The following is an 11,110-nucleotide window of genomic DNA, read 5'->3' as shown; positions in this document are numbered from 1 at the left end:
GAGGATGTTACTCATTAGAGTTGTAATGTAAACAAATTCCTCTAAACCCCGCAGTGGTTACTCGCTCTGATTGGCCAATATTTGCGGATTCGCGCAGACATTGGTGCAATACTCCAGCACGATGGTGATTCGTTATTTATCGGATTTATTTTTGGTAAAATACGGCAACCACAAATCGACCATCAAAATCAAATAAAATGCCACTTATGACCTATGTTTATAGCTTTCTTTTTCTATCGAGATTGGTCTAGCGACTCATGCCAACGCTGCGCCAAAAATGAAACCTTGCTTGCTTATGTCATAAAGTGGCGTTTTATTTGAATTTTTGTCACTCGCAGTCGCTTGCGGCAAAGATCAGAAAGTCGACTTTACATCACACCTCTATTGTGGTTAAATGCTCGATGGTTTAGAATTTAGATCATATTAGACTTGCCAGTATGTGCCTTAAGTAGTGTAAGACAGACTATTATGTTTGTATATTAACAATATTTATATCATATTATTATTTAGATTAGATTTCATATAGGTAGTTTATATGTCTCTATTGATTACAGTACTAAGGGGCTTTTTCATAACTTACTAATAAGTTTCGGATAGGCTATCTAGAACTTGTCTGACAGATACTCTATACTCTATCTGTCAGATAACTTGTGGATAGCCTATCCGGCACTTAGCAGTAAGTTGTGAAACAGACCGAGATTTTGTCGGTGCTCGCCATGAAACAGTTAACTACAATTTGTATGGAATTTCAAAAGTAAAAAAATCGAAGCCAAACATGTTTCAGACAACGACACAAACTTAAAACTAAACTTAGTACGCTAACTATATGTAATATGCGGGACTTCTGAACAATGCCATAAATCATAATATGGGAGATCGCACACTTTTTGTGTGATCGAGTCTGCGGCGCACATACAATCTGCATGGCCGCTCCATGCCGACTGTATGAGCGCCGCAGACTCGATCACACAAAAAGTGTGCCGTCTGCGATCTCCCTATAATGAAATAGTACCTCATATTGAAATGGTAATATTTTAAATGTATATTTATTTATGAAAATAGTGTAGTTATACTTACAGGTTTTTAAAATCCAGAGTGAGTTTTTTTAAGTTATTACATAGCTTTAATCGCGGAATTTGAGCGCGGCGACTGAATCAAGAAATTCCGTAATGAAAATAAACCTAACACCCTCGCGGTCGGTGCGGCGTTGCCGTGCATCGTCTAACATCGTTTCAGTTCGGCAGGCTTCGGCACTGTGTTTGAGTGCGACTAGACGTATGCGAATTATAATTGCATAAGTTGATAAAAAATGCTATGCAATAGCTTTACCGCGGCAGCCCTCGAGTGCCACACGTATTTTTTTTTATTAAAAAGTCATATCGTGCTATACTACACGATATTTGCTTTTCCTTTTACAATTATTTTAACATAAAATAAATTAAAAAACCATAGATTTTTTTTTGTCACGACAAATAAAAAAAAACTCATTCTGCTATTTTAACTAACTTTAAAATATAATTATTATAGATAGTTGGTACCAACGATTTAGTTATAAATGAAAACGTAAGTAGATAAAGTGGGTAACTGGCAATTTGAAAATGTACGTTTTTTGCATAAATGGGGGCCAACCGGGATTGATTTGAAATGATTTGAAATAAAAAGTTGTGGATTGTATGCAATATGCATAGCCAGATATATTACTATCCAGATAATGGAGTAGGTAAGTTATAAAGTGTATTAAAATTATAAGGGAAAAAAGAGTAAGAGCCGAGCACACCGGAATGGCAATGCAACGGCGAGCATTTTCAGTGACATATTATTATGATTTTAAACTTTATCTTCATTATTGTAATACAAAGTATCGCTTGAGAAATCGCGGCCGCGAGACTTTCCAAGTTTCTCAAGCGATACTATGTATTACAATAATGAAGATAAAGTTTAAAATCGTACGACACTGAAAATGCTCGCCGCTGCGCTGTCATTCCGGTGTGAATCGGCCCTAATTGTCCGTATGTTATAAATTATGAAATATTAGTTATCCACTTCATCCACTTACGTCTTCAAATGTCTTCCTGAGAATCTTCCAAGCTTTATACATTAGCTATAATTTATATGAGAGTATCTTTAAGCGTTTAACGACTGTTTAAATATTAAATTAATATTATAATAATCATCGATTCTTTTTGTATGTCTGACCCCTGCCTTGTAACCGAAGGTATTGAAATTCAGTCAGAACTTTCATAATGATTGTGGAATACATAAATTATTCAAGATTTTAGTATGGAACTCCTGACCTCTGAGCCGAGAGACAATCTCTAAGCTACTAGACCACTTAACGACTCCGTGGGGGTCGTTAAGCCGTGATAATGCTATGACATCAATGGGTCAAGTTGTCGAAAGAGCCAAATTATGGAACAGTTAAATAATCGAACGATTAAGGTGTCTTTTGTTTATGTTATCGAAGGGTTAAGTAATCAAACGTTTAATTTGTTCATCGCTTAAGTTATCGAACGGTCAGTTATTCGTGGTCTATGTTATCGAACGGCCAGATATTGAACGATTAAGTTATCGAACGGTTAAATTTTCGCAAGGCTAAGTTAAAGCCCCCATAAGGTTTGACCTTAGGACCTATGCTATAGGACCTAAAGCAGCGAACTATTTATCCGATAGGTAGTTAACACTCTCCCGTCTAGACCTGCAGAAAGCGATATCGCTGACAGTATAATGTTTGTAAACACAATTTGTTTGTATACGCAAAGGAGGTGATACCATAATTATTTACAAGTTCCCACGTGGTTAACCCCACTACAAACAAGAGAACAATGAAACGACAAAAGCTATCGAACTTATCAAAAAATTCCGAAAAATCAAGAAATTCCGTAATGAAAATAAACCTAACACCCTCGCGGTCGGTGCGGCGTTGCCGTGCATCGTCTAACATCGTTTCAGTTCGGCAGGCTTCGGCACTGTGTTTGAGTGCGACTAGACGTATGCGAATTATAATTGCATAAGTTGATAAAAAATGCTATGCAATAGCTTTACCGCGGCAGCCCTCGAGTGCCACACGTATTTTTTTTTATTAAAAAGTCATATCGTGCTATACTACACGATATTTGCTTTTCCTTTTACAATTATTTTAACATAAAATAAATTAAAAAACCATAGATTTTTTTTTGTCACGACAAATAAAAAAAAACTCATTCTGCTATTTTAACTAACTTTAAAATATAATTATTATAGATAGTTGGTACCAACGATTTAGTTATAAATGAAAACGTAAGTAGATAAAGTGGGTAACTGGCAATTTGAAAATGTACGTTTTTTGCATAAATGGGGGCCAACCGGGATTGATTTGAAATGATTTGAAATAAAAAGTTGTGGATTGTATGCAATATGCATAGCCAGATATATTACTATCCAGATAATGGAGTAGGTAAGTTATAAAGTGTATTAAAATTATAAGGGAAAAAAGAGTAAGAGCCGAGCACACCGGAATGGCAATGCAACGGCGAGCATTTTCAGTGACATATTATTATGATTTTAAACTTTATCTTCATTATTGTAATACAAAGTATCGCTTGAGAAATCGCGGCCGCGAGACTTTCCAAGTTTCTCAAGCGATACTATGTATTACAATAATGAAGATAAAGTTTAAAATCGTACGACACTGAAAATGCTCGCCGCTGCGCTGTCATTCCGGTGTGAATCGGCCCTAATTGTCCGTATGTTATAAATTATGAAATATTAGTTATCCACTTCATCCACTTACGTCTTCAAATGTCTTCCTGAGAATCTTCCAAGCTTTATACATTAGCTATAATTTATATGAGAGTATCTTTAAGCGTTTAACGACTGTTTAAATATTAAATTAATATTATAATAATCATCGATTCTTTTTGTATGTCTGACCCCTGCCTTGTAACCGAAGGTATTGAAATTCAGTCAGAACTTTCATAATGATTGTGGAATACATAAATTATTCAAGATTTTAGTATGGAACTCCTGACCTCTGAGCCGAGAGACAATCTCTAAGCTACTAGACCACTTAACGACTCCGTGGGGGTCGTTAAGCCGTGATAATGCTATGACATCAATGGGTCAAGTTGTCGAAAGAGCCAAATTATGGAACAGTTAAATAATCGAACGATTAAGGTGTCTTTTGTTTATGTTATCGAAGGGTTAAGTAATCAAACGTTTAATTTGTTCATCGCTTAAGTTATCGAACGGTCAGTTATTCGTGGTCTATGTTATCGAACGGCCAGATATTGAACGATTAAGTTATCGAACGGTTAAATTTTCGCAAGGCTAAGTTAAAGCCCCCATAAGGTTTGACCTTAGGACCTATGCTATAGGACCTAAAGCAGCGAACTATTTATCCGATAGGTAGTTAACACTCTCCCGTCTAGACCTGCAGAAAGCGATATCGCTGACAGTATAATGTTTGTAAACACAATTTGTTTGTATACGCAAAGGAGGTGATACCATAATTATTTACAAGTTCCCACGTGGTTAACCCCACTACAAACAAGAGAACAATGAAACGACAAAAGCTATCGAACTTATCAAAAACCAAATAGCGCAATCTGATTTACAATACCTCAAAATAGATTCCATTCGAAATGTAACAGATAAGTGATCTGATGGATCAATATTTACATCCTCCCGCTATAAAACCGCCGCCGTCGATGGAGCGGTACTACAGTTTCTACATCCAAAATGGAGTGCGCCAGGCCCTTGAGCGATATCCTGTCGGAGAAGCAGGTTGGCAACATTCTGGATGAAACTCTGTCGTCGGGTTGTCGGGTGGTCGGATACGATATCGCGCCGGCCAGCGAAGGCCTGTCGGGGTTCCTTGGGGAACACTACCGGGTGAAGCTGGTGCTGCGTGAGGGTCGCAAGACCCGGGAGTTGAGGATCTTTGTCAAGATGGTACCCCGCCTCAACGCGCCCAAAGCGGAGTTCATACACAAGTACAAGTTCAACCTACGGGAGTCTATCATGTTCAAGTATATCGCGGAATCGGGCGCTGCTGATGGTGAGTGTATGAAAGAAATGAGAATAGCTATAGTAAAACTTTTGCATCTTATGTAGTTAGTGCAAATCCAGCGGTGACATCCTATATTCATCTCCTTTTGTATATTTGAATGGCTTCTTAGATTGTGAATTCCTGTAGACTTACAACCCATAGCTTATTTTCCTTAGAGAATATTTGTTTTTTTTTATTATTATAAAATTGGGGCCGTCTATGGACTGTTCGTCCATATCCTTTTTTTTGTTATCATGAGAGAATATTTGGTTTAGAATGCTCATCATTTTTTTTTTCTGCAGACGAGAGCCCATGGTGCGCGAAAGCGTACATCTACAACGAGCATATTCTGGTGATGCCCGACCTGTCGGTGGAGGGCTACAGGGTGCAGCCCTTCTACGAGTGCCTCGATCTCGACCACGTCCTGGTCACCGTGAGATCGCTGGCCAACTTCCACGCCACCCTAGCCAACCTGTTCACGCGCAAACTCCAGATCAAATCGCAGCGAGAGAGTCTCCTGGCTGACCTCGAATATACGACAGCGGATCCCACCTTCAAAGACTCCCCCTGGCTCCGCGCGTCTGCCAAGCTAACGGCGAACATTTTTACAGAGTTCTCCCTGAATCGAGATAAAGTGACGAAGAATTTCGAGGAGGACATCTATAAACAATTCCTCGAGGGGTGCGCGGACTTGAGAGAGAATCCCGACACGCTAAACACTATAATCCACAAGGACCTATGGGTAAACAACATCATGTTCAAGTATCAGGATGGCGCGCCGGTCAACGCCATCCTCATCGACTACCAGTGCATCCGCTACGGGCCGCCCGCCTTCGACCTCATGAGCCTGCTGTACCTCACCACGTCCAAGACCTTCCGGGAGGAGAACGAGGCCAAACTTATGGAATACTACTTCTCCGTGTTCACGGAGCGGCTGGATTATCTCACGAGGATGCGTCTCCAAGATTTGCAGTACGATCTCGCCACTTTTCTTCGCCTGTGCGAGATGGCGCGAAAGTTCGGCATGGTGCACACGATCGCCATCTTCCCGTACACGCTTATGGACCCTTGCACTGCGCAGGCAACGTTTGATGACCCTAAAACATACGTGAAATATTTGGAGGATCGCTCGGAGCCGGTGATCGCGCACGCGCGTCGCTGCTCCTACTATCGTGACAGACAGGTAGACGTCATAGAAGAATTCGTGGAGAGGTATCTCTAGTAGACAGGCTTCGTCGAATTCGTCGCTATGAGCGGTAGAGATTTGAGAAGGTGTCAAAACACTGACACTTCTAGTGTTTTCGAGTGCGTTGCTTTTGACGCTCTCTCGACTCTCCTTAAGTCTGCGTTAAGAAGTCGATTACTGTGATCTCTCAGACTTAATTATTATTACTAGAGATCACCCTATGGTCGACATTCGACCTTAGTTTCAACGACATTAGGATTACTATATTTTGTAAATAAATATTGACTTGCTTATATATTTTCAACTCTTGCCTCTAGGACTCAGCTGATCTCAGCCTGGTCATGTAAGCATTGTCTAATAGTATCTCAGATTAAATAAAAAAAACTATAATCCATTTTCAATTTATCACCTTGTTGTCAACAGATTTCAACCATAAATAAAAGAGTATAATTCGTATGCACTCAAAAATCTGTCATTTTTCCTAGTGTGTGTGTTGTAGTATGTGTAATGTTTTATTTGTTAAAAAAATGTGTGATATAAGCATAATTTTAAAATAATATTAGCTCGATGCATTCCTTCACCATATAAACTATAACTGTGCAAAATCTAATTCACCTACGTTTCCCCATTTCTCGTCAAAAGGGATACAAAGTTTTTGGCTCACGTATTAATATATAGATATATGTAAGCGGTGATTTTATGTTGTATATTGTATAACTAGCTGTTGCCCGCGACTTCGTCCGCGTGGACTTTAGTTTATAGCGCGCGGTGTCAACAAAATTTGTGTCAAATTTAAAAACTTTTTAAAACCCTGGTAAGTGGTACCCCTCTTAGGGCCGCGCAGCGCGCTACACCGGAATGGCAGCGGCGAGGCAAGCACTTTCAGCGCTGCCATTCCGGTGTAGCGCGCTGCGCGGCCCTAAGAGGGGTACCACTTACCAGGGTTTTAAAAAGTTTTTAAATTTGACACAAATTTTGTTGACACCGCGCGCTATAAACTAAAGTCCACGCGGACGAAGTCGCGGGCAACAGCTAGTTATGAATAAAAACAAAAATAAAGTAGGTATGATTAGTTCTGTTATAATAATGAAGTAAAAAAATAAAGCGCCATCTGTTTTCATATATTAGAATTAAAATGTTGATTGCTGATTGCATTGATATATTTTCTGGATGGAATATAGGCCAACACAACACACTCGAACTCCTTAGAAATGCAGTAGGAGTTCTATAAGATAAGATAGATTGATTATTATTATAGCAAGTGATAACATTAATAAACATAATATTCTAACGTATTAAAAACTATAAACAAAAACATAACAACTAATAAGTATGATTAGTTCTATGTTACAACGAAGTAAAAAAATAAAGCGCCATCTGTTGAATCGTATTAGAACTAAAATGTTCATTGCATCGCGTCGATATATTTCTGGAATTTTTATAATATTACACATAAAATATATTTAAGATTTTTGAAATATTATTTTAATACACATCCAAGACCCAGGAACATTAAAAACTTTTTGTTCCGCCTGCGGGACTCGAACCCAGGACCCCCGGGATGAGCGCTGGTCACGCGCAATGCGAAGTAATTTTCATCGATATTTTCATGGAAATAAGATATTTTCCCACATCAAAATGTAGCCTATGTCCTTTCTCAGACTCTAGAATAACTGTGTACAAAATTTCATTGCAATCTATTCAGTAGTTTTGGCGTGAAAGCGAGACAGACAGGCAGACAGACAGACAGAGATACTTTCGCAGTATATTTCGCAGTATTTATAAGTCGCGGGCAACAGCTAGTTATGAATAAAAACAATAATATATAATAAAGTAGGTATGATTAGTTCTGTTATAATAATGAAGTAAAAAAATAAAGCGCCATCTGTTTTCAAATATTAGAATTAAAATGTTGATTGCTGATTGCATTGATATATTTTCTGGATGGAATATAGGCCAACACAACACACTCGAACTCCTTAGAAATGCAGTAGGAGTTCTATAAGATAAGATAGATTGATTATTATTATAGCAAGTGATAATATTATTAAACATAATATTCTAACGTATTAAAAACTATAAACAAAAACATAATAACTAATAAGTATTATTAGTTCTATGTAACAACGAAGTAAAAAAAAGCGCCATCTGTTGAATCGTATTAGAACTAAAATGTTCATTGCATCGCGTCGATATATTTCTGGATTTTTTATAATATTATACATCAAATATATTTAAGATTTTTGAAATATTATTTTAATACACATCCAAGACCCAGGAACATTGAAAACTTTTTGTTCCGCCTGCGGGACTCGAACCCAGGACCCCCGGGATGAGCGCTGGCCACGCGCAATGCGAAGTAATTTTCATCGATATTTTCATGGAAATAAGATATTTTCCCACATCAAAATGTAGCCTATGTCCTTTCTCAGACTCTAGAATAACTGTGTACAAAATTTCATTGCAATCGGTTCAATAGTTTTGGCGTGAAAGCGAGACAGACAGACAGACAGACAGACAGACAGAGATACTTTCGCATTTATAATATTAGTATAGATTATTTGGACGTTAAAATCGCCGGTCTGAGGTCGATGATAATGATTCCTTTGAAGCAATAATATTGCCAAGTAGCTCACTACTTGGCAATATTATTGCTTCAAAGTAGTGGCAAAAAAATGGTCACCATAATATGGTCGCTCAGCCCGGTAAGGCTGGCTGTCACGAGCGAGCCATATTCAGAATAAACATGTCGTTTATCCGAATCACGAATGCCTTGCGTAAATGTGAAATAACTAATGTTAGATATTATCGTACTTACTCAATTTATGAGTCCGTTCAAGAACTTTTACCACTTAGACTTTCATGCCAAAAACAAAAGGACCTAGGAGCTTCCATAAGACATGGAAGCTCCTAGGTGACATAAATAATGCAATAAACATAAAGCGTTGGCTCTTCTTCGTTGCGTCTTATGTTGTCGTTATATTCCCCCAAAAAGAAGCCATATGCACTTTGCAAACAGCAAATTGCGAATATGCGAATAAAGCTAATTGGATCCAAACCACTATAAAATACTTATAAGGTTTTATGCCCACTTGCGCCTTGATCTGAATTATTGCTAATCGTAAACAAGAGGAACCAGAAACGGGCATTAATCTGGCGCAAGTGAGTCAAATGTCCACTCCAGTATTTAAGACAGGATTAGTGTCTTTTCAATTTTGGTCATTTAGCTTTTTGATGTTAGCCAGAAAACCTCAGAAATGCATAAGTTGTCTAAACAGTAACCTTCATTTTAAAATTCAGAGTCAACTGAAAGGCTAATACTTGCTTTTGCATCAAAACATGTTCATATGCTGAAGGTCGTTTTCCATAGAAGTGGCAAGGAGCACCGGTGCTTGTAGCAGCGAGGCGCGAAGGCCGCTCCGTGCCGCTAACTCCTGTGACGTACAAGGTCCATGTGTACTATATGGCGTTAGCTAAACAAAATTCAGATTAGCAAACTATCGCCAAATCCATGGAGTATATTAAAAATCGGCCAAGCACGAGTTCATTAACTCATTATAGAGCAACAATTATGTTTTTGTATGGTTTTATTAATTATTTCATTTATTTTAATTTTATTTTATGTAATGTATTTTATTTTTAGATTTTTTAGTATTTGTTTCTATAGCGGCAACAGACATAATATACATACCTAATCTGTAAAAAATTAGAACTTCTTTGCGGGCCCAAGACAGCTTTAGCGTGTCCCTTGGGCTCCGCGAGACCATATCAAATAGTTTTCGTGGTTGGATACCGCTGTCGATCTAGCAACACTGGAGATACAGTGTGGCTTGTGGGGTGTGTGGTAAAATTATATTTACCTGAGCTCACGAGTCTCGGGTCCGTCCTGCGAGTCGAGTTAAAAATACATAGGTATGTTGTTTTCGAGTTTGGACACTACATATTTTTCAAGCAGGTGTTAATGTCTATTTATGAACCTTTTATTAGCACGTAAAACAATACATACAAATAATACAAAACGAAACCAACAAAACAACACAAAATTTCTACTATAATAATAATGCTAGTGGTCAAAATACGTCGATGATGGGCAATGACCGAAGAATGTTTGCAGGTTCGTGGTTGGTCCATCGTGGGTCCATTGCAGAAAATCGATACGAATTTCAGTTGTAAGGTAGTCTCCAATCCCGTGGTGCTTTCCCTTTAGTTCATTGACTTTCGGCCATTGCAACTTTGTGCTGTCTCCCCCTTTTTATGGGGAGGGAAAACTGTATACTTCCTACTCCTCCTATCTTCTTCTGATTAATTTCGTTGCGTGTCCCAAGGCAGCTTTAGCATGTCCCTCGGGCTCCCTCAGATCATATGAAAGGGTTTTCGTGGTTGGATACCGCTGTCGATCCTGGCGACACAGGAGATACAGTGGTGGGAATGTGTGGTGGGCCAAAGCCCGTTTAAATAAAAAAAACTCCAAGTGCATCAATTACCTCGTTATTGATGACCAAGCTGTGACATTTGCTGCCATACCGGGGTAAGGAGGTCACTGTGAATCGCTCATCATACCAGCCCTGTGTGTTACGTATTACAACCAGGGCTGACGATATAAAGTTAAGAATATTGCAACGTTGCTCGTATCTTAGTTTATTACGGCCCACAATATTCCAGGGCAAACCCTTGGTCCTTTTCCAGGATTTAAACCTTTTTCCATACCAATTTTCATCAAAAAAGGAGATTCCAGAGCAGGTGCGGTTTGAGAAAGGGATTAAGGATATGAAGTAAATCTAGGTAAATATAACGTCTAGGATATCGTCGAAAATATACCGCTGAATATAATCATCCAAAGAAAGGTCGCTTTTTTCGGTTACCTACAAAGAGGATCCGAAGGAGGATACAGGATACAG

At 38.6% G+C, this 11,110-nt stretch overlaps 1 protein-coding gene across 1 annotated transcript; it reads left to right on the top strand.

Moving 5' to 3' along the window:
• The first annotated feature begins 4,697 nt into the window (after positions 1-4,697).
• LOC121733107 lies at positions 4,698-6,412 on the top strand. The gene is made up of 2 exons (XM_042123260.1): positions 4,698-5,035; positions 5,329-6,412. The coding sequence occupies exons 1-2, from the start codon at positions 4,717-4,719 to the stop codon at positions 6,246-6,248; spliced, it is 1,239 nt and encodes a 412-aa protein (XP_041979194.1). The 5' UTR covers positions 4,698-4,716; the 3' UTR covers positions 6,249-6,412.
• Positions 6,413-11,110: the final 4,698 nt, after the last annotated feature.

This window comes from Aricia agestis, chromosome 13 (assembly GCF_905147365.1).
Source record: "Aricia agestis chromosome 13, ilAriAges1.1, whole genome shotgun sequence".
NCBI classification, from domain to species: domain Eukaryota; kingdom Metazoa; phylum Arthropoda; class Insecta; order Lepidoptera; family Lycaenidae; genus Aricia; species Aricia agestis.
This window is presented reverse-complemented; position numbering and strand designations above follow the sequence as displayed.

Bases quoted from the DNA above. Each gene is read 5' to 3' on its own strand.
- LOC121733107 (XM_042123260.1), top strand. From the start codon at position 4,717: ATGGAGTGCGCCAGGCCCTTGAGCGATATCCTGTCGGAGAAGCAGGTT. The intron at 5,036-5,328 runs GTGAGTGTATGA...TTTTTTCTGCAG, and splicing joins GGAATCGGGCGCTGCTGATG to ACGAGAGCCCATGGTGCGCG.